Genomic DNA, 25,424 nt, shown 5'->3' with positions numbered 1-25,424 from the left:
CTCGGAAAAGCAATGCTTAACTCGTGCATGCCTAACACCAGCTAAAATTTGACACAAAATACCGTTATGTTCGTTATCCGAATTTTTCGTTATCCGAGACAAAATTTTTGCAAAATAAAAGTTCATTAACCGATTTGGTCGTTAACCAGGATGTTCGTTAACTGGGGTTCCACTGTATTTCCTTAATCCCTGTTTTCTAATTTGTAAAAATTAAAACATAGTTTTATTTTTTTTAAACAGAAACAAGGTGGAAAAGATTTCATCCATTTAAGGTAGTTCGAAAAATTTTCTGTCGTCGAATAAAACGACAAGGAACTGAAGAAGTACAAGAAAGCTCAAAAAAATCTTGGTCAACTAGTGAATTACAATATATACCAAATGATGAAAATAGGTAATTATTGAAATTTAAATAACATTATAATATCAATACAATTACAAATTTCTTATTATTGTAATTATTATGTATCATTTTTTAATGAATTTTATATCTAAATTAGAAAAATGCTTTGAAAATGCATTAAGTTAAAAAAATTCTTTAAATTGTTTTTTGAAATCAGATTATTTTTGTAACATTATTAGAAAAAGCAATGTTTTGAGTGAGGAGTATGTTTTTAAAAAAACATTAACTATTTCTAAGACTTCAATATTTACACAAATAAATAATTTGCTTATATATTGTTTTCAAATTTCATAAATTTTTACTGTAATAGTAATTATATTTAAATTTATTTTTTCAGATAAGCCAAATTATGTTGAATTTTATGTTTCTTTTTATTATTAAAGTGCTTTCATTAACTGTAATCAAAATTCTAATGAGGATTTTTAATTTAATGTTAATTGATTTATCTTTATATTTCAAAATANAACACTCGGAAAAGCAATGCTTAACTCGTGCATGCCTAACACCAGCTAAAATTTGACACAAAATACCGTTATGTTCGTTATCCGAATTTTTCGTTATCCGAGACAAAATTTTTGCAAAATAAAAGTTCATTAACCGATTTGGTCGTTAACCAGGATGTTCGTTAACTGGGGTTCCACTGTATTTCCTTAATCCCTGTTTTCTAATTTGTAAAAATTAAAACATAGTTTTATTTTTTTTAAACAGAAACAAGGTGGAAAAGATTTCATCCATTTAAGGTAGTTCGAAAAATTTTCTGTCGTCGAATAAAACGACAAGGAACTGAAGAAGTACAAGAAAGCTCAAAAAAATCTTGGTCAACTAGTGAATTACAATATATACCAAATGATGAAAATAGGTAATTATTGAAATTTAAATAACATTATAATATCAATACAATTACAAATTTCTTATTATTGTAATTATTATGTATCATTTTTTAATGAATTTTATATCTAAATTAGAAAAATGCTTTGAAAATGCATTAAGTTAAAAAAATTCTTTAAATTGTTTTTTGAAATCAGATTATTTTTGTAACATTATTAGAAAAAGCAATGTTTTGAGTGAGGAGTATGTTTTTAAAAAAACATTAACTATTTCTAAGACTTCAATATTTACACAAATAAATAATTTGCTTATATATTGTTTTCAAATTTCATAAATTTTTACTGTAATAGTAATTATATTTAAATTTATTTTTTCAGATAAGCCAAATTATGTTGAATTTTATGTTTCTTTTTATTATTAAAGTGCTTTCATTAACTGTAATCAAAATTCTAATGAGGATTTTTAATTTAATGTTAATTGATTTATCTTTATATTTCAAAATACATGTCTTTACTATTTCTATTAGCAATACATATTTTTTCTTCATTCAAAGTATTAATTTAATCCTATTTAATTCTCTATATTACTATTCAATTCTATCTATATCTGCATAAAATTCTTATATTCTTTCTTTTAATGTTTTTCAAGTACCAAAGAAAACATGTAAATTTTTGATTTTTAAAACATTTTTCTTTTCTTTTTCATTATAAATGCAATATCTTATAGACAATCTTTGTTCTATAATTTTTTTCATTATTTACACAGTTTTTTTTTCTATTTTTGCACTTGTTACTTTAACTTCTTTCATACATTACTACTATATAGTTATTCACTCTTATTTTTCTTTGTAAATTTTTGATGAATTGAATCATATAATTTTATAGTAATTTCTATTCAGAAATCTTGTTTTATAACTAAATCTACTATAAAATTTAGGGCTTTCAAATCTTTTTCCATAGAATAAAATATAGGTTTGTCCNAATGTCAATAGCAGAAGATTGCATCCAAAATGCATCATTTTGCTTTTGCACTCCTTTCAAAATCTGGATCATTTGCTACAATTTCATCAATGATTTTGGTTATTGTTACCAAACTTTTACTAGGAAATCTGTAGAGAAATTCTTTGGGTTCTTTGTTTTCAGAATCTCTATTTTCCAGTTCTACACAAATTCCTTATTCTGTCAGTTCTTGAAGGTTGTCGTTGGTAAGACTCACCAGAAACCTGCAGTAATTCCTCAATATCCTGCTCATCTACATCTCCTAGTCCTTCTGTATCGATTAGTTTGACAATTTGGTCAATCTAACAATATAGCAATAGGCTCTTTTCGTTGAGAATTCTTGGATATCTTCAGCCATAACTTCTTCCATACTCCATTCATGCATTTACCAGTTAATTCTTGTCAAGCGAAGTCAATATTCCCTATGGCATCCATGATGATATATTTTTTCCAAAAGTGCACATAACAAACATATATTTAAGGGAAGTACAGCGCTACGACAAATTGCCACCTTTTGCTGATTGGCTCATGTTTGGGAATAATAGTATTATATATGAATCAATGAGATGCCGCATTAATTTGAATTGGCATAAATTTTGAGCCTTTTTTTAGGCTACAAGCAGACTGCATTATATTGAATCAGCGTTAAGTGGGGTCTTACTATATTTACTTACTTTTCTAGAAAATTAAAATAAGAATTTTTCTTTAAAAAAGGAAAGAGCAGAGTTTACATTTAAGGTTGCTACACACACTCAAGTAAATTTAAAGATTTGGCTAATTTTTTTTGTGACACTTAAATGCGTGCAGTGACACCCAGTCTTTCATTCCAGCTTTATCTTGCAATTAAATCAGTCAAAAATTGAATTTGAACTTGAATAGCATTTAATTGACAGTTTATTTGTATGATTGCATTTCTTCCAATTCCTTCAATACAGGACCCACTAGTGGCCAGATATATAGCATCTCTGAACACTGGTAGTTGGTTGTGGGTTCAGACTTCAGCAATGAGCCAACCATGTTGAATTTTCTGGGTTTCTTCACATGTATAACACTAGATAGGCACTAGTTTCCTGTAAAAAGTTCTCTCATGAGGCACCCCATGGTAAATTATCTGTTGGATTGATTATTCTAAAAGTCCAATCCAATTCAATTCTTTCAATATAAAATAGTTTTTGTATGCTATCTGGTGTTAAAAGCTTGAGGTATTTTGATGTATAATTGAAAAAAATTGAATAAAAAATAAAATCTATGCAAATAATATAAACTTATTAAATTTCACTAATAAGTAAGTTATAATTGTCCCACCTCCGATTTATTACTCACAACTGTACCTTTATAATTTACAACTTTTTGTTATGTTTATTCAATAGTTTATCATCAATAAGACAATAAATACTTTTATCAGTATTTCGGTATGAGTTGATACTATTTTTTTTTAAATAAAACATTAAATAACATTCTATACTATAATCATTTAAACTTGATATATTCAAGATTATGTTTCAGATAAAAACTGATTAATTTTATAGATTCAATGAAATAATATTATATCAATGAATGAACACATGAAGAAATTCACAATTAAATTGCAAATGAAACATCATAAAAACTGTTTTTCATACTGTTTTATTTGAATTGTTATTAAATTGTGAATTTCCTTATACTGTATACATATCAAACTGATAATCATGATAATCATTAAGAATGATTTTGAATTGCATTAATTTATTATTTCCTTTAAATTGGTATTTATTCATTTTTAAATCATCTTTTACTTTCCAAGATGATAATTTAAATTTAAGAAATCTAAAAATGTTTCATAACAAATAAAATTTTAAAGTGTAAATAAATTGTCTCTAAATATAAGTAATGCTATGAAGAACACTGTGAATTTGAGCAAACTAATTTTACTTTTTCATAACTATTAAAAATGAAGTTAAAACTTTTAAATTAAATATATTTGAACTTTACTGCATTTATGTTATTTTATGTTAATGTAAATACTCAGTTTGGTTCTTTTAGAGATTGTCCACAGGGACCAAGTACTGTACATACTTAAATCAGTAAATGAGAACCCATCAGACTTCATTTTAATACTCATCAAATACTTAGTTTAATTGTTAAAATATACTATAGAAATGTTTTGTTAAAATATTTTAGTTTGATTAATTTTTTCTTGAATTTTTGAATAGCATTTAATTCTAAAATTAAATTAATTTATAGTTATTATATTTAGCATTGGAAACATTGTCATTGATCATAATATTGTTTATCATTCAGATATTTCATTTAAAAAATGACTGTATAATTTATATATATATTTCTTTCAGATTTCAGGATCACTCACCTCCTTATAAAGTAGGTCTTAGTGTATCCCATGATAGTATCTTTTCTCATGATCATAGCCCTGTTAATATGGATCCTGATGAATTAGAAGAATTACAGACATCATCACTTTCAATTCCTAGAACTGAAATGAAAGGCTTTAGGGCAAGTTTATTTAAAAACATAAAAATTTGCTTAAATTCTGTCATGAAGTGATTATATTTTTAATTAATATTAACCTAATTTAGATCATTTGTTAAATTAAACAAATGAGAGTAACATATTCTTCTATTCTTCCTTACATAATTTTTTAAAGTAAAAAAGTGATGTAAATTTAATAAAATTGTATAAAATACAAATTTACCTAATTCTGTTTTTACACAGTTTTGATTTATCACAGTCTTTTCAATTCTCTTTTTACGAATTTGTTTTGGTCTAATTCATTTCAATAAATTTGCTTTTTTAAAAATCTCAATTTGATTTTAATTCTAATTAAAAAAAATACAGTAAGACCACCCTTAACATGGGGGATGCGTTCCTAGACGACAAAGCGCTAAGAGAAACAGTGTTAAACAAGGTCATTTTAATATAGAGTAAATAGGGAAAGAGAATGTGTGACCAAAAATAAACAAATTTTACTATAATTTTAAGTTATTTTTACATTAATTTGCATAATAATATATGGTAAATAACATACAAGCATATGCACACAGAAATGTAAAGTTCATTTTTTATGATTAAGGTCCTGACTTTTCTGAAATTCTTGTTCTTTTGCAATAAAGTCGTGAAGTTTCATTTGTCACTTTTTTCTTTCCTTAAGCAAATGTCAATAGCAGAAGATTGCATCCAAAATGCATCATTTTGCTTTTGCACTCCTTTCAAAATCTGGATCATTTGCTACAATTTCATCAATGATTTTGGTTATTGTTACCAAACTTTTACTAGGAAATCTGTAGAGAAATTCTTTGGGTTCTTTGTTTTCAGAATCTCTATTTTCCAGTTCTACACAAATTCCTTATTCTGTCAGTTCTTGAAGGTTGTCGTTGGTAAGACTCACCAGAAACCTGCAGTAATTCCTCAATATCCTGCTCATCTACATCTCCTAGTCCTTCTGTATCGATTAGTTTGACAATTTGGTCAATCTAACAATATAGCAATAGGCTCTTTTCGTTGAGAATTCTTGGATATCTTCAGCCATAACTTCTTCCATACTCCATTCATGCATTTACCAGTTAATTCTTGTCAAGCGAAGTCAATATTCCCTATGGCATCCATGATGATATATTTTTTCCAAAAGTGCACATAACAAACATATATTTAAGGGAAGTACAGCGCTACGACAAATTGCCACCTTTTGCTGATTGGCTCATGTTTGGGAATAATAGTATTATATATGAATCAATGAGATGCCGCATTAATTTGAATTGGCATAAATTTTGAGCCTTTTTTTAGGCTACAAGCAGACTGCATTATATTGAATCAGCGTTAAGTGGGGTCTTACTATATTTACTTACTTTTCTAGAAAATTAAAATAAGAATTTTTCTTTAAAAAAGGAAAGAGCAGAGTTTACATTTAAGGTTGCTACACACACTCAAGTAAATTTAAAGATTTGGCTAATTTTTTTTGTGACACTTAAATGCGTGCAGTGACACCCAGTCTTTCATTCCAGCTTTATCTTGCAATTAAATCAGTCAAAAATTGAATTTGAACTTGAATAGCATTTAATTGACAGTTTATTTGTATGATTGCATTTCTTCCAATTCCTTCAATACAGGACCCACTAGTGGCCAGATATATAGCATCTCTGAACACTGGTAGTTGGTTGTGGGTTCAGACTTCAGCAATGAGCCAACCATGTTGAATTTTCTGGGTTTCTTCACATGTATAACACTAGATAGGCACTAGTTTCCTGTAAAAAGTTCTCTCATGAGGCACCCCATGGTAAATTATCTGTTGGATTGATTATTCTAAAAGTCCAATCCAATTCAATTCTTTCAATATAAAATAGTTTTTGTATGCTATCTGGTGTTAAAAGCTTGAGGTATTTTGATGTATAATTGAAAAAAATTGAATAAAAAATAAAATCTATGCAAATAATATAAACTTATTAAATTTCACTAATAAGTAAGTTATAATTGTCCCACCTCCGATTTATTAACTAAAATTGAAATATTTTATTTATTTCAATATTTAAACACATCCTATTAAATTAATTGACTTATCATACTATTTTTACTGGTTTTTAAGGATTAGAAATAATCTTCCATTTTTCCATACAAACAACATCTTTTTTATATAGATTTTTTGGGGAAAACTTATGCCCAATTCTGCTTTTACAAGATAGATATTTTTAGATTGCATCATCACTTTGAGTTTTCATTAGATTTCCACATAAAAATGTCAATATATAATACTAAAGAAAAACAAACAAAACTTAAAATTTACATTTTTTAGTATTTTAAAAAAATATTTTTAGAAGATTGTTATTTGATTAATTTGTCTTGATATTAGGTGACATTTAAACAAGTATACAAATTTAAGTATACATTTTAAGTTACATAAAATAGATGTAAATAAATAATGTGCACATAATATTGAACAAAAAATATTAAAAAGCAGCATATGAATAATCTTTAATATCTAACATGAAAACAACATTAATAAATGTTTTCAACTGTTTTAAGCAGTCTTTAAGCTTGAACAGAATTCTAAATATGAATGTTAATGTTCTAGAATGAAAAACACATTTTGTAGTTCATATTTATTTCCAGTTTTTTTAAATTTATTATTACAGAATTTGATATTATAAAATAACAAACTTTTACAAATATTGTAGGATGAACTATTTACTAGAGTTAGAGCACGAAGAGATTCAGATGATGAAGATGTAGGGCTTCCGCATAGTCCTTGTACTAGCCCAACTACAGCAGATGTTCTTTCTCAAGGATTAAAGGTCTCTCTACATTATAGTTATTAAATAAAAATTACATAAATGCAATCAGAAATAACTTATATGAAAATATTGAATTATTTTGAATTAAATTTTCATCTGAAAATTTATTTAAAAAATAATTCACATTACAAATATTATTCATTTAATAAGAATATGTATGTAAAATAAACTATATAAAACATAAAAGTCAGAATTGAGAGTATATAATAATACAGTAATTATTACTATCAATTTATTTCTGTTCTTAAATTTAAATTTTTAATATTTAAAATTTTAAATAGAGATTTAAAATGATGCATTATATTATAAAAAAATAATAAAAATAATAATTAATTTCAGGAGAAATCTACAAAATCTTTAAATACTTGTAGTGCAGGAAGTCTTCTTAGTATGGAGAGCTTAGAAAATGAAGAGGCAAGTATTTTTATTCTAGAGCACTGATTTTTCAAACATTTTAAAAAGATTCCTCTTTTTTGTAAAAAAAATCATTGTGTCCTCAACACTTTTCATACATATATAGTTTTCTTAGGATGTATTTTGTTTTAATAAAACTAAGGTTTCCTTACAGTTTTTTGAAAGTACACAATTATATTTTGAACCAAACAAAAGTAAAATAGCATACAGAAATAAGTGAAGTGTGCAATGCTATAATGTTGTAAATGCCATTTGTTTCTAAATACATTTTATTGAAGAAATTAATTCTAAACACAATGTTTTCTGCTGCAAAAAATATTGTGGTGATAGTGGCACTGTAAGTGGCTGTATTTTGAAGTTGAATTTACATGCAAGCCATAACATTTTAAGTACCAGAGTGCAAGTCACATGACTTTTGATCCTTAAAACATTACGGCTTATGTTTACATTTTAAGTTTAATTTTATTATTGCAGAGAATTTGTAACCTAGTGAGTATTTTTACCATTTAATTGTAAAATTGAAATGAATTCCTTCACTAGAAAGTGTTTTTTTATCTCTCCTGAAAAGTTTGTTTTTTGCATTTATAATATTATGGCATTGCACACTTCAAGTATCACTACAAGAAATCAAAGTTTGATGAAATAATGACTACAATGTAGTCAAAATTTGATAACTCCATAACCACAATGATAACATTAATAAAATATAGAACTTGCTAGTTTGCCACCTTTTCAAAATTGCTAACCTGAACAATTTAAAATTAGAATGATAAATTATACTTAGAAATAAAAATTTCGGTTTTTTTATTGCGAGTAGGAAATAAATATTTTTTTTTATTAGAAGGTAAACATGTTCATGATATATTATTAAAGTAATATAATAATCACATGTGGCATATCCAAAAATAATTAATAACAGTCCAATGTCTATATTAATTGCAAAAATAATAAATAATAAGTAACAAAATATACATTGTATCTGATACAATATATAATATAAATATAGAAATTTGAAAACTAACATGAGTAATGGATACATATATTAATAAACTATCAATATATGAAAATAATTGAGAAAAATACATAAAAATAAATATTACATTATTTTCTATTTACCATTTTAAAAGCATATTTTTGGTTGCTCCTAGCTGCTTGTAAAAGTTTTTTATTTGTTATTATTTTTTCGTAAAAGTTTTTATAAATTTATTTTGTTTCATCATAATTTCACAATTTCTATGAAAACCTGGAAAAATTAATAATTAATCCAGACCATGAATTTAAAAACCGACTTGTCCAGGTGAAAACTGGCCTGGTGGCAACACTAGAACTCACAAATGTTTCTAATGTTATATTATATTATCAATACTAGAATATCAAGTACTGTACTGTACATGTAGGGTTGTCCTCAAAAGTAACTAATAATAATAATAATTTCTATGTGCTCTCTAGAAAGGCTCTTATATTGTAGTTTGAGAATCACTTTTTTACTAAAGTAATACTAGTTTTCAGTGAATTTTAATGATTAATGATATTTGAAATAGTGTCATAAAAGTAAATATAAATTAGAATATTATTAATATTATTAGTAATATCATAATTTTAAAAACTTTTTTAAATAAATAGAAATGAATCTGAACATTAATGGATAAGTACAGTGATGCCTTATACTTCAAATTTGATTTGTTCCAGGAGGCCATTTGAACTCTTAATTGTTTGAAGTCCAAATCAAATTTTCCCACTAGAAATAATGGAAAGTGGAATTAATCTGTTCCCAGACCCTAAGCAATACTTATTTTGATAAATAGCAAATACACATAACTTAAGGTAAAAAGAATACAGGTATACATCGCCTTACGTCGGTAATTGGTTCCAGAAGAGGCGACATAAGTCGAATTTACTTGTCACTGAATCTACTTGTCACTAAGCTAAACCATAAATTACCATTCCTGGTTCTGTATTTTATTTCTTAATGCATTTTTAATAATATATGGTTAATAAGGATCTATTTTAAGCTTACAAACAAATAAATTTTAGTTTTTAATATAGTACAGAAAAAAGTAATCTAAATTTACGAATGCATGTACTGTAAATACAGTACATACTTGTAAATGTATATATTTTAATGTGATTTTATGTGCTTTAAACGCTTTTCTAGTGATATTGCGACTTCAATATTTGTGGTGGACAGACGTAAAGTCGAATAAAATGACTTAAACTTGATTTTTATTTTTTCATATACTTTTTTGACAAACAACGTATAATTGGGAATGACGTAATTTGAAACGATGTAAGTCAAGGTATACCTGTACAATTAAATGTCCTGAATAATGAATTAAAACATGAAAACAATAAATGAAATATGTAAAAACTGTATAATAAAATGAAAAATGCATGTAACTTAGTGAGGAGTGACAATGTCCTATTTCTTAAGGTCACTATGCACCTTGCTTGACTCACAAATAATTCTCTCAGAGATGATATCATTAGCTAATTGCTTTTCATTTATCAACATTAGGAGTTTTTCATCTCCTTAATAACATGTGATCTCCTTGAGGTCAATGCATACTTTTAGCCACATTTGCTGCTTTTATTGCTTCCTTGTTCTTAAGAATAATGCACACTGTCCACTTTAGTATCTTAAATATGGCTATCAGATCTGCCACACATGTACCATTTTCATGCTTTGCAATAAGTTTTTTTACCTCAATCACTGATACTATAACCTTCCAGCTAGACTTTATTGCTTCCATACTTTTCTTGGATGCCGTGGTTAATAAGTAGAGGCTACATTATTTTTGGTGTATTTGATAATATAAGCAAAAAATATTGAAATACACAAGCATAATGCTAGAAATGCTTTCACAGCAAGAGCGAGAGATGACTTTGATGACAATAGATGACATTTACATAGTGAGTGCATTTTTTCACTGCACACACAAAGTTTGATCCCAGAAGCTTCATTCAAACTCCAACTTGAATTTCTCTTGAATACAGCATTTGATTTCTGGAACATTCAAAGTATAAGGTACCATTGTATTAAAATTTTTTAAAAAGCATATATTTTTATAATATAATTAATCAAGATCACATAATAATTTTCAATACACCACGGATAAATTTTTTAAAACAATAAAATTATAATAGACTAATTAATGTAGACTAAACTAAATGAATAAAAGTTTGATTTAATTAAACTGTGCATTTTATCATATTTTTCAGGATTCTCTTGGACAATTATCCTCCGGCCATTCATCGCGAGCATCACTATTAGATCGTTCAATAGGAAATGGTAAAAAAAAATCTTATAATTTTTGTTAAAATATATTATGTACTAGCTACTAGTAGAAAGTAAAGATTTGAATCACTTAGCTCTGAGAAATAATTATCTGATTAAAACTATTTTTTTTTTAATATTGAGTAGTATCTTGTTGTTTAATTTTAATATACTAAATAAATACATCTTTTAATATTTCGGTTATTTGTCATTTCTTTACATTCCAAAGAAAAGTTTTTGTTTTTGAAATTTTAGTGAATAAAATTTCCATCTATACATACATACAGTAGAACCCCTCTAATCCGTCACCTTTGGGACTGGGGGTATGGTCGGAACTCAAAAAAGGTCGGATTATCAGAAAAAAGTAAAATAAGCAATCTTCCCCTTTGTCCAGTCTTTGTAGCACTGCTAATTTTTCATTTAATGAAAGAGTAACGTGTTTACGTTTCACACCTGACATGTTGAAAACACACACAAAACTGTACATGTACACACAATGTAAAACATATACTGTAACGAACACAGAAAAACGCCAGGGACAGTGAGTCACTGACGAGTTGGGACAAGTTTCTCGACTCCGACCACGGTCGGATTAAGCGGAGTGACGGACTAGCCGAGGGCGGACTAGAGGGGTTCTACTGTATATCATTTGTACTGTACATACATCAAGTTTATCTAATGTAATTTTTTATTTATTTATTTGTCAAAACCATGTCTTCTTAAATTTACAGATTTTGTAGTGATTTAACTATAATATTGATTATTTTATTGTTTTGTTATTTTTTTAAAACTTTTCTGAGGATGCACACAATTACTTTTTATAAAAAAATATTTTATCAAAAAGAAGTTCTAAGATTTAAACTGGCTATATATTATTGATGGTATAAAGTTATTATTGCAGTAATGCTATTTGTAGTATTGGAATATTTTGTACCTTGTTAAATTCGCATTTATTTGATGAATAGAATTTCAAATTATGCTCTGTACAGAATGATACTTTGATTATTCTGTAATTGACATATTTTATATGTAAAATATTTTGTGTGTATTTCTTAAATCAAATTTTAATATCATATTATTAAATATTAATAAATTAGTCAATAATAATAGTGATATCTTTTTGTTTAAAAAAGAAAAAAGAATACAATATTATGAATACTAGAGATTTTATGAAATTGTTTTATAATTCTTTTATATATTGAATGCATGCATACATCTTTAATGATGAATGTATGGGCAGCAAGACAAATAGAAATTATCCAGATGATATATCATTGATACAAATTAGCCAAGTGATAAATCTGTTAGAACTAGGAAAAAACTTTTTTAACATATAAGCATTAAATTACAAATAAACGTCGCTAAATCGACAAGCGCTTTTGACGATAATTATTTTTGTCTTCATCAGGTTGTTAAAACATTTAAAATCCTTTCTTTTCGAATACAAATAACAAACCGTTCCAAGCGTATTAACGTTTTGGAATAAAGCAACGGTAGAACACAAGAAAATTTTTGAATGAAAACAACGTTAGAACATAAAATTTTTTGACAAAAACATGCGAAAACCCTTGAAAGATCGGGGGTTTACTCTGTCCCATTGGAAAATGTGTCAGGAGGTTGCACCCATTATATTGGCGCGACAACCAGAATGTTGTCATATCATATTTTAGAACATCAATATTCTATCAGGGAAGGCAAGAATGAAACCGAACTCGCTAGAATGGTGTTACAACACCAACATACCCCATTGTGGGGTGAAGTGGCCATATTAAGACAATGCAATAATAGAAATCTTGTGTATATTTGGGAAGCTCTCCTTACCAACATATTAAAGCCCTGCAATGCCCCCACACTTGATTTGCCCCCTTTGTGGATCAATTTGCATAACTATCTAAAACAACGTATCTAGCTCCACAATTTGGGGGCGTTTAACGCATGCGCATTATAAATATGCGTGTTTTTGTCAAAACATTTTATGTTCTAATGTTGTTTTCATTCAAAAATTTTTTTGTGTTCTATTGTTGCTTTATTCCAAAACGTTAATATGCTTGGAATGGTTTGTTATTTGTATTCGAAAAAAAGGATTTTAAATGTTTTAACGACCTGATGAAGACGAAAATAATTATAGTTGAAAGCGCTTGTCAATTTAGCAACGTTTATTTGTAATTTAACGCTTATATGTTAAAAAAGTTTTCTCCTATTAGACGATTGACGTGCTGTCCATCACAGTATTATAGATAACTGTTAGAACTAACTAATTAGAACTAATAAAACTTGTTAAGCATTTTTTTGTAATGCTCATTCAAATTTCAGTTCAGCTTCAAAATCTCTTTTCAGCATAAGTTAATTTTTAAATGAATGTATTCATTTATTATATTTTTTCAATTATCCTATTGTTGAAATATAACCCAAACTTTTAAATTGTATTGATAAAACAAATATTAAATATTGAATAAAAATATTTATTCTATACTTTTACTTTTCTGGCTGTTATATATATATATAACAAGTGGAAGTATTAGAATAGTGTCAAATTTGATCCTCCAAGTTTTTTTTTCAATTCTGCATGTTTTGAGACCTCCTAAATTCAAAAAATCAAAAAAAGTCCAAAACAAGTTTGTGTGTGTGTTTTGGCATCTATTTTGCTTAGTATCACAAGATAAGGTAAAGATTAAGTAATGAAATTTGGCATTGTATTACATTATATTAGCTTACACTATATATAAGGAGGGATTGATAGTATTAAATTTTGGTGGTTAAAGATTGAGAGGGTGGGGAGATAAGGGAGTGGTGTATATATCTCCAATAGGGTTGGACTTAATAACAATTTTACTCATTATTAACATTTATACCTTTTTATAAAACTCATCCCTACCCTCAAAATTAAGCATTTTGCCATTTTATATTAATTAAAAATATAAAAAGTTTTTAATAAAAAATCTCATAACAGGTGATGCCACACATAATTTCATTAAGTTATATTGTAATTAAAATTATAAAAGTTATTTTCTAAATAAGATCTCATGATAGCCAGGAAAGTTATGCAACTTGTTGCTGGATTTTTTATTAAAAGAAATCAGAGAATGTTAAGAATATTAAAAAATCCAAATTGCTAAATTTTCTATAGATGATGATAATACAAGTATTCATTGTAATTCATTAGATTAAAAAGTTTTTAATAAATTTGATGAAAATTAATCATTTTTTCACCTTGTTTCACTTATGTTAACTCATTTTTATATCTTGTTATTGTATGTTATCAACAAATTTTCATTAAGATAACTTAATTTGATATAAAAATATAATATATATTATTTTTATTAATGTTTCAGTGAATACAGTTGCAATATAATTTTACTTATTAATACTAAGTTAGTAATATAAAGTTCTTTAGTTATTCTCGTTGTGAAATTTGTTACAGTGGAAAATTTCATCATGTTTACAGTGACATACCATTATCTATTAAATAATAAAAAAAAGATTTCAAATTTTAAAAACATTTTAATAATTATACTTTTGGAAGAAGATATATTAAATGATTAACCTAAACTATTGTGATAAATATATAAGGTCCTACTTCTTTTAGAATTGAAAAATAAATTAAAAATCAGAGAACATTTCAATTTATTTGATATCTTCATTTTTTATATAATGAATATTACAAAAGTATTTCAATATTTTATAGCAATTGCATTTGAATTTGCAATGAATATATATATATATTCTATTAAAGCTAATTTTCAATTTTAAATATAGGGAGAATTTTTCAGATTTTTTCAAAAGAGAAATATATAAGTTTTATAGGAAATAATACTAATTGTCTTTATTTAACTTTTATAGATAGTGATATAGACACTAGTCAGTCTGTACCACTTAGTCATGAAGCAGCTCTTCATAAAATAGCTGTACGTCCTAAACGCACTCATAGATTGCCACGACAGAGAAGATTAAAACAGGTTAGAATAAAAATAAATATTATTTTATCTAAAATTCTTTAAATTCAAAATAATACAATAATAAATAATTAATTATTATTTTCAGTTAGCACCACAGAATACAAGTTTACCGATAACACCAGAATTAACTGAGGAAGGAAGAAAATCTCCACTCATTGGCATTAAGAAAGAATCTGAAAGTAAACATATATTTAATTATTTATTACTTATTAAAAAATTGATGAGAATAATCCTAGATTTAAATTTATTGTGAATAGATAAAACAATACTTATTTGAAGTAGAATATCATATTTACTAATAAAAGAAATTTTTGATACGAACAATTTTCATATAAGAATAATATTTTATATTTTCAGTATAATTTAGAATATGAAGTAAAATTTTATATTATTTGAAATTATTTTTTTAAAATTATATTTTGATAGGCTTGAAAATAAATAAAATGCCTGAAAATGCTTTGGAAATTTTTTGAGCTGTTATTGATACAAATGATTTTTAGCTGTCAAAATAGTTACTACTACTAAAATTTCTGTTTGTATCCTTGTCTATTAGGACCTTGTTTATTAATAGGACTTATTACAAGAGATCTTTGACTAAGATCTCCTGTATTTGCTAATCAGAAACTACACCAGTGCAATAAGTCCTATTAATAAACAAGGTCCAAATAGACAAAGATACAAACAGAAATTGATAAAAGTAAGGACATAGAGGAAAAAGAATGAGTTACTATTTCTATTCATCTTCTTTGTGTGAATCGTTAGTTATAATGTCATAATTTATTGATAACTAATAAACTCATATGAACACACATTTTAGTGAAAATCAAACATTTGTAATTTGTAAACATTTTCAGAAGCTATTAATTCTATTTTCAAAATAAAAAAGTAAATTACAGTTATAATAAAAATAAACTAAACAGTTTTAATGATTGAGGAAATTATAAATTTAAAGTAATAATAAACATAACATTCAAAATCTTAAATAATTGTGAGATTATTTTTCCATAAAAATTTTTGATTAATCTGAACATAATCATACTTTTACTATTATCCAGCAAATATAACATTATTGGCTTTTTAGTAACTTTCCTCGTACTATATAACTTCTGTAGAACATCAAAGCAGTGGCACATTATCCTAACGGCAAAAAGGACAATTGCCTAGGGACCTCAAACCAATCTTTTATAAGAAAATATTTCCCCAAAAATTCTCCTGAAGAAAAATGTCTGCAGTCAACACTGTTTGGGGCTCCCTAATTCAAATTTTTCTGGCCACCCATGAAGCTATAACGTGCCACTACATCAAAGAAAATTATTAAATCTTTAAATATTTTTTAAAATTATATTTTGATAGGCTTGAAAATAAATAAAATGCCTGAAAATGCTTTGGAAATTTTTTGAGCTGTTATTGATACAAATGATTTTTAGCTGTCAAAATAGTTACTACTACTAAAATTTCTGTTTGTATCCTTGTCTATTAGGACCTTGTTTATTAATAGGACTTATTACAAGAGATCTTTGACTAAGATCTCCTGTATTTGCTAATCAGAAACTACACCAGTGCAATAAGTCCTATTAATAAACAAGGTCCAAATAGACAAAGATACAAACAGAAATTGATAAAAGTAAGGACATAGAGGAAAAAGAATGAGTTACTATTTCTATTCATCTTCTTTGTGTGAATCGTTAGTTATAATGTCATAATTTATTGATAACTAATAAACTCATATGAACACACATTTTAGTGAAAATCAAACATTTGTAATTTGTAAACATTTTCAGAAGCTATTAATTCTATTTTCAAAATAAAAAAGTAAATTACAGTTATAATAAAAATAAACTAAACAGTTTTAATGATTGAGGAAATTATAAATTTAAAGTAATAATAAACATAACATTCAAAATCTTAAATAATTGTGAGATTATTTTTCCATAAAAATTTTTGATTAATCTGAACATAATCATACTTTTACTATTATCCAGCAAATATAACATTATTGGCTTTTTAGTAACTTTCCTCGTACTATATAACTTCTGTAGAACATCAAAGCAGTGGCACATTATCCTAACGGCAAAAAGGACAATTGCCTAGGGACCTCAAACCAATCTTTTATAAGAAAATATTTCCCCAAAAATTCTCCTGAAGAAAAATGTCTGCAGTCAACACTGTTTGGGGCTCCCTAATTCAAATTTTTCTGGCCACCCATGAAGCTATAACGTGCCACTACATCAAAGAAAATTATTAAATCTTTAAATTTAAGAAAATTCTATAAAAATAAAACAGAACAATAGAAAATTTTTTTTATTTTAATAATTTCACAACATAAATAAAAAATACAAATAAAATTAATGAATTAATGAAAATATTTCTAAAATCTATTGTGTCAAAAGAAGTTTCTATACTTGGGAAAATGTCTTAAGATCTCTTGCATTGATTTACAATTATTAGTCACAGGGTCTTTATTATTATTTAATAGATTGTAGATATGAAGGAAGTTACATCTATACACTATGTTCAGATTCTTCTTTTTTAGCTATGGAGAAAGAAGATTCTTCTCAAAGCTTTGGGTAGGTGCTTGGGGATACTGTCTTTCTTGACTTTTTTTTATTGTGTAGCTCTGAGGTCCCCAAACTTTTTAAGAGGAAGGCCACTACTAATTCTGACAACAGCAGCAAGCTAAAGCAATTTAATATCATACACACACACATATATATGTAAATTTAAAATAATAATAATAATAATAATAATAATAGAACTTTATAAAAAAATCAAGAAAATACATCTAACAAAATTAAAATACATTACAAATATTGTTTATTTTGGGAAGTGCAGATAAGAAAGCTTTTCTTCTTTAATAGATAATAAATTTGACAAAAACAAAGTAGAATAATAAAAAATGCTTTTAACACCAACAATTGTAAACTGAAATTACAAAATGAAAACTTGTTAGCTAAAAGCTATGAGAACTAAGACTATAAAAAGAGATAATACAAAATGAATAACTGTCCTTCAGACTGTACAGAGCCATATGGTCACATAAAGGTCAAATTTATCAAACGATCCAGCAAATAATCTCAAGAGGAGCTATGAAAACTATTGTCTGGATAACAGCTAGGAGACTGTAAACCCTCCAAACTACTGCATATTTGAGTGTCAGATGGCAAATTTCCAAATTCCAAATCCAGTTATGCTTGAACTATTCACACACCTTCAAACTTCCATCCCTCTGTCCTAGCCACCATTACTCCAATTGATATGGACAAAGTAGCCAAAGTTGCATGGTAGAAGTAACTCCAGCAACAATAGCTTCAGTGTCACAACCTGAGAAATTCAATACCATAACCAGCAAAACACTAGTTAGATAAACTCAACAAGCAAATTGATAGTGCAGGCACATCAGGATCACAGTGACCGTTTCTCTTGACATTCCTATAGCAGTTCAACCTGCCACAGTACCAACATTTGTCACATAAACATGAAAATGCAGGTCTCTCTTTGTCCAGTATTTTGACAAAATTTTTAATAAGGTTCAATTTAATATTTAGCAGTGAAAGCACTGTACATTACTTGGATCCATGAGTGGCTGGGAGGCATGGGCATAGCCAGGAAGGGGCATGGGTGGGCACGCCCCTCCCCAGAAAATTACAGCCAAAAAGTGTTGAGCCAATTTGCAAAAAGAAATAAAAAGCTGAAGCTAATTTAATTGGGTGTAGTGTACTCGCTGAAAGTTTAGATCAGGCATAGCCAACATACAGCCCGCTTAATGAATTTATGCAGCCCCAACTAATCTTTGAATATTGGACTTAACTTCAAATAATTGCTTGAATGGATCCGCAATAATTCCTTATATCCTCACAATGTGAAGTGGGTAGAAAGTTGAAAAATTCTGAACAAAAAAAAAAAAAAAGTCAACAGCTTTCTGTGCCCAATGTGAAAGGTGTATCTGTAATCTCTATGTACAGTTTAGTCTCTACGGGGTGACACCACAATAAGATATCGCATCACCTGAAAATCTTGCTAAGGCCGCCTTTGGTTCTGCCAGTGAAAAAAGTTTTCTTTCCAATTCAGTCCAGGGAAAAAACTGTTGGCCACCCCTGATCTAGATTAAAGATGGTGAACTATATTAAAGAATGGTAAAAAAATAATTGATTGGTTAATTTTTGTAAGGCATTGCTAGAGTTTGATATTAATGTTACGAGAACGTATGATTAAAGGAAGTTTCATATTATATGTGTGTTAAGTTATTGTCAATTCCTATGGAAATTTCATTTTAATGAACAATAATTTGAAATAATTCAATTTTGTGTCAGGCTGGCATCTATTAGTCCCCCCATAACAAAACTCTGGCTATGCCAATGCTGGGAGGTGACATTTTTTTGCATCAAGTATGTATGATGCATTCTTCCTCTTTGTAATGAGAGATCTCTGACATGACTATCCCATTCATATAGGAAGCAATAGAACTTTGTATAGTCTTGCTGCAGTTCTAGTAAAATGGCCAAGGATGACTTGATATATTACAATGTGATATTGCCAGATTCTCACCAATGTTGCAATATATACTCAAGCAGTTGATCACTCAAATATGTTCTCATGTTATGTCGAAATGAGAGCCAGTCACATTTATTGTAATGTCATTTTCATGTTAAGTAGCAAAATTAGTAAGGATTTAGGAAAAACAGTGTTATTAATAGATTTTAAACAAATATCATTTATCTGTTACAGTCTAATGTAAATAATTATAGGAAAAATTGTAAAAATTTAGAATGTTTTCAGTTATTTTAATAAGGTTAGATTTTAATTATATTATTAAAAAACGCAGTATTAATCTTAAGTGGAACAAGATTTTCAGCCCAAATTACGGAATGTTTTTTACTCTTGACAACAAAAATAAATNACAACTTGAATTTTATAAGTATTGGGTTTTGAATTATATTTATAGATTTTGAGAATGAAGATAACTTTTTTCAAGTTATAAGAAATATTTTAAAATTTTTTATATTGTTATTATTTCTTTCATTATTAGTATAATAAAAGATATTTGTGAAAAATAATTAAATACTATATTAAAATACATAGACTACTGTTATTATTTATTTCATATTATTATTTTGAAGATCTAATATCAAATGATTATAAATTCCAAACAAATTTATGAAATTCTAGCATATATCTATAAGATAGTGAATTTAAAAATGTATCATTTGTATGAACAAATTATTTACTTCTTTCTATAATACAAGTTCTATTGCATGTTAAGACTACAGTATTATAGTTTTCTAATTTTTATTTTCACTAATAAACTAAATTTTAATTTTAGATACAGTGGAAATTAATAAAGAATTACCAAAACAAGATGAAAAGAAAGATCATATTCTTAATATTATAGCTTCAGTACATCAAACTTCTCATTTACAACAAAAATCTAAACAAACTTCGGCTACTTTACCATTAGATACCAAATCTGTTGATGGAAGTCAGCTAATGAGAAGTAGATCTGCAGCTGCTGATCTCAAATCATATCAGGAAAATAGATCAAGAACTTATCTGTCAATGGAAAAAATGGAAAATATAAAAGATCAAAAGGAGATTAGTTATAAATCAAGCCAAAACAAAGGTATTGTTATTACAGTAAATAAAATGGAAACCACATTCAGTGTTGATGGCGATGTAAACACTTGTCAGGAACAGCGAATAGAAACAATTATTAGTGATACAGAAATGGAGGATTTTGCACAAATTGATAATAAACAATATAGTGAAAATAGGAAAATCACGACTGATGTCTCTAACTGTGATATTCATAATTTTGAAAGAAAAACATGTGAAAAAGATGTATCTTCATCTAAAGATGAAAAACTTACTGCTTATGATGTTAAAAATTTAAATAAAGAAACTGAATCACATAAAATATCAATGGATATGACAAATTATAATTTGCATAAAATAAAATGTGAAAATGAAGAAAGTACTACTACCATTATAAAAACTGGTTCATCTAATATTGAAAATTTATCTTCTGATAGTTCACAGCAATTATCTGGTTCCCACTCAGTTGCTGTTGTTACTGTCACCCAATCTGAATCTTCTCATTTAATTAATGAAACAATTAAACTACCTGTTCTAGGTGCTTATGGTAAAACAGTTATTCACACTGGAGGAGATGTTTGGAGTGTTAATAATGTACAAAATGAACCTGAAGTCAACCAAAAGAATATTGGTGTTCAAAATCAGGATTCTCGAGCAAGTAATCGAGAAAATTTATTTGAAATGGTAACAACCAGTAATGAAAAAGAAATAAATGAAAAGTTTGAAACTTCAAAACATTTTACTGAAAAAATTGCTTTAAGCAAAGAAAAAAATCCTGTTACACAGAAACGTTTTTCTGTTGAAATTGTTCCCTTCAGTCAACGCATTAAAGATCCAAATTATGCATTTTCATCACCCAACAAAATAGAAAACAGATTTAGAAATGTTGATAAAGTTACAAGTAAGGAATCTTCTATAGATTTATCAACAAAAAAAGAAAACTTAACTGAAAGTATTGTTTATAATGAAAAATTAGAATCCAAACATCAAGAAATGTCATTAGATAGTGGAAAATTAAATTGTCCTGTTCATATACGAATTCATCGTGGAAGTAATGTAGAAAGTTCTGATAAGATTGGAAATATCTTGAATCAAGTGGAACTTACAAGTACTTCTCTCTTTAAACAAAATTCACAAAAAGAAACACTAAAAGAAAATTCTAGTGAATTGAAAAAGTTAAATTCATTTATTTCCTCAGATGAAAAGAAGACATTATCTGAGAATACAAATGACAAAGGATTAAATAAAAGTAGGAAAACTGATATGAAACTTGACAATTCAGAACAAAATAAAACTGGAGAATTACTTATTAGAGCACAAGATGATAATACAGCAATTAATTCAAGTTTTACAACTGATAGTTTATCAAAACAAAGTTTAATGGAAACAAATTGTGAAACAACAATAATGGAAGTGAATGTAAGAGAAACAACTCAAATTTGGGAAAAAATGGTAGCTGCAGAAAGTAGTTCCATAGAATCAAAGAATAAACAGTTGTCAAGAAGTTCTTCAACAACTTCTGAAGAAGAACCAGAGCTTTTAAGAGTATTTGCCAGAAGATCAATCAAACAAAAATCAGATGAAAAGGATATAATAGATAATAAAACTAATATTGAAGATACAGTTACTGTTATAAATTCTAAAATTTTAGATCAGAAAGAATCAAATATAATTAGTACATCTAATCACAGCACTATTATTAAGATATCAGAAACAGCCACACCTAAATCATCTGATAAATTACAATCTATTAACATTCAAAAATCAGGAATAGAAAGAGTTTCTCCTATATTTCAAAAAGTTCAAAAATTAGATACAGAAATCAAAAATCCAAAATCTTTAAAATCAGAAAAAATATATTCAAGTGATTTGAAATATTCAGTTGAAACAAAATCTGCTGGAAATCAAAATATCGAAAATGATTCTCCAGTCATCAAAGATAAAATGATTTCAATAAAAAGAGCTCCATCTGTTGAATCATGTCCAAAATCTTCAATTAGTGATGTTAAGACATCGTGTCAACAAATGCCATCCGAATCTTTATCTGAAAAAAGCACAACTACAGAGATCATCAATAAATCAGATGACACAAAACTAAAAGGTACTGTACTTCAAAGGACTCCAAGTGATGGCAGAACAAAACCACCAATTGATACTAAGCCTGTACTTCATAAAATTATAAATGATGCCAAATTAAAAAATGATACAGATGATGCCAAAATAAAAAGGGTGCCATCCATAAACTCAGAATCAGAATCACAAGAAACTGAAACATTGTTAAAAACCACTATACAAAACACTCAAACCTTATGTAGTGGAAATAAAGTAGTTGTGACTGAAAAATTAAAGAATAATGAAAAAGAGAATTCAGTTGCTTTTGCTACCAACAGACAAACTGAGCCACCAATCATATCAACTCCCCAGAGGTGGCGTAATAACAAAGTTCGTTCTCACACGACTTCTGAAGTCTCTCCATCTGATGTACACAAAGCTCAGTTGAGACAAAGGAAAGCTAGTGCTCCAGACCTACCATCTACAATTAAACAAATAGATGTATGTGCAAAGGAGAATTTATACAGCACACCATTACATGGACATAAACCGGAACCGCCTCCAAAATCACCTTCTGTTACAGCACTAGTTGCATCTAAAAGTCCTTCTCTTGGTAATACAACTACAGAAAATTCAAAATTAAAAGATATTTCTATTGCTTCAGTTAAAAATAACAAAGAAGCAAATCTTCCATCTTGGCTCCAATTAGCACAACAACGAAGAGAGCAAAGGGAACAACGTGAACGACTACTAATGGGTCCCACAACCACTACTTTCGTTTTAGAGGTATTTACAAATTCTCTTAATAAACTAGATAAATATTTCCTTTCAAAATATTAAAAAATGTTTAACTTTCAATTCTTATTGATTTCTGCTTTATTATTCTTTAATTGTATTAGAAAGGAACAATTTATTAGTTATATCAAACTGAAATTAATTATTTTTACTTTTCAGAGTTCTGGAAAGCCTACAAGAAATTCTAAAGTATGGGATATGGTCCATAATTTTCAAAAATTACAAATGACCTAGCAAATTCATCTGTGAATTTTGCAAATAATGTTATTGTTATTAATATTCGAACTATATTATTGAACAAAAGAAAGAAAACTATTTGAATCAGATTATCTTATAACATAGAATTGTATTCTTTGATATAAGATAACAACAATTATCACATTTTATAGTTTTTTATCTTATAAATATAAAAAGTAGAAATTAAGTGTTTCACTTAATAAATAACAAATAACTCTTTTATCTAGCCTTTAAAAAGTTTCTGTTTTATGAAATGCAGTACATTTAAGGCAATTTATAAAGGTTATTAAAATTTGATTTTAAGAAATTTATTGACAATTAAGATAAATTAAAATTTCAACACAAAATTTCTATTTTTCTGCCAAGAATAAGTAATACAGTTAACACAAAAAATTCCATCTGTTAGAACTTTCTTATAATTTATCATTTAAAAAATTTTATTTTTATAATAAAGTTTTAAAAAATATCTCCTAAAAAATAATTTATATTTCAATTGTATAAAATAATTGTTTTAAATTTAATTGTGAATTTGAAATTTTAATATTACATTGTAATGTTTTACAATATTTTTCATTTTTTCTTTTTTTTTTTTTTTTGTCACTTCTTGCAAATAAATATCAGTGTATTGATTAAAAATTTTAATGCACTTCTGAAGCATCAAAATTATTTTTATATTGAGTATATTTAATCTGCAAAAACAACTAGCTCTAATTAAATGAGCAAAATTGTATCTGGAAAAACTGATCATTCATTTGCAGATTTTTAAATATTTTATTAGGAAAAAGTATTTTCCCAAAAACAAATTTGTGCACTATCAAACTTTCTTTTATAACATTTCTCCTACATAAAACAAAAAGTTTTAATAGTTGATATTATACACTGAAGACTAAGTAAAGAGTAGTAATATTAATAATTTTGCAATTTACATAATCTTACTTAAAAATATCAAATATTTTTATCATACTTTATATTTTTCTAAATAATAAAGTTTTTATATATAAAATATATATTGATTTATTAATTATTCCAAAATTTCTTTCATACATTATTTTATAGCTCTGCTGTATTTTCTGGCTGTTGATTTTCCTGAATTTTTGATTCTTTTAAATATTAATTTATTAAAATTATTATTTATATAAACTTTTGAAAATAGCCATATGCTTCATGAAAATTTATGGCAAATTTGTTGAATCTCTCTTTAAATGACTTGATATATAAATATATAAGTTTAAAGATTTGAAGATACCTCAAACGATTTTTAAATGAAAAGATACGTAAACATACACAAAATATTTTTTCAATTAAAAATTTATTTACTGAAATGTCATCTAATTATATCAAGTCATTTAATTTCTATAAATGAAAAATATTGTAATATTTGTAGTTATGATATATATAATATATATATATATAAAATGTTTATTAAAATATTAATGGATTTATATGAATAAATATATATATGTGTGTGTATATTACTAATTCCTGGTAGAAAAGATTAAACCTTTTGTCTAAATGTAAATTTCAATTGAAATAATGCGCAACAGAATGTGTCTTCCTATAATTAATATTTCCTTTTATAAATACCTGTAAGTATTGATTTGT

The 25,424-nt window shown here is 26.7% G+C and overlaps 1 protein-coding gene across 1 annotated transcript in view; it reads left to right on the top strand.

The window, feature by feature from the left end:
• The window catches only part of LOC111618327 (FK506-binding protein 5-like), a 94,226-nt gene extending 69,938 nt beyond the window's left edge, over positions 1-24,288 (top strand). The window contains exons 4-12 of the mRNA XM_023359825.1: positions 241-391; positions 4,557-4,716; positions 7,389-7,505; positions 7,845-7,919; positions 11,139-11,208; positions 15,034-15,149; positions 15,235-15,328; positions 20,470-23,576; positions 23,745-24,288. Of these exons, the coding sequence (XP_023215593.1) occupies positions 241-391; positions 4,557-4,716; positions 7,389-7,505; positions 7,845-7,919; positions 11,139-11,208; positions 15,034-15,149; positions 15,235-15,328; positions 20,470-23,576; positions 23,745-23,819 (3,965 nt within the window). The 3' untranslated portion in view covers positions 23,820-24,288. The remainder of the gene's footprint in view (positions 1-240; positions 392-4,556; positions 4,717-7,388; positions 7,506-7,844; positions 7,920-11,138; positions 11,209-15,033; positions 15,150-15,234; positions 15,329-20,469; positions 23,577-23,744) is intronic.
• Positions 24,289-25,424: the final 1,136 nt, after the last annotated feature.

This window comes from Centruroides sculpturatus, unplaced genomic scaffold (assembly GCF_000671375.1).
Source record: "Centruroides sculpturatus isolate CEXI.00-Female unplaced genomic scaffold, Cexi_2.0 scaffold92, whole genome shotgun sequence".
Lineage (NCBI taxonomy): Eukaryota > Metazoa > Arthropoda > Arachnida > Scorpiones > Buthidae > Centruroides > Centruroides sculpturatus.
This window is presented reverse-complemented; position numbering and strand designations above follow the sequence as displayed.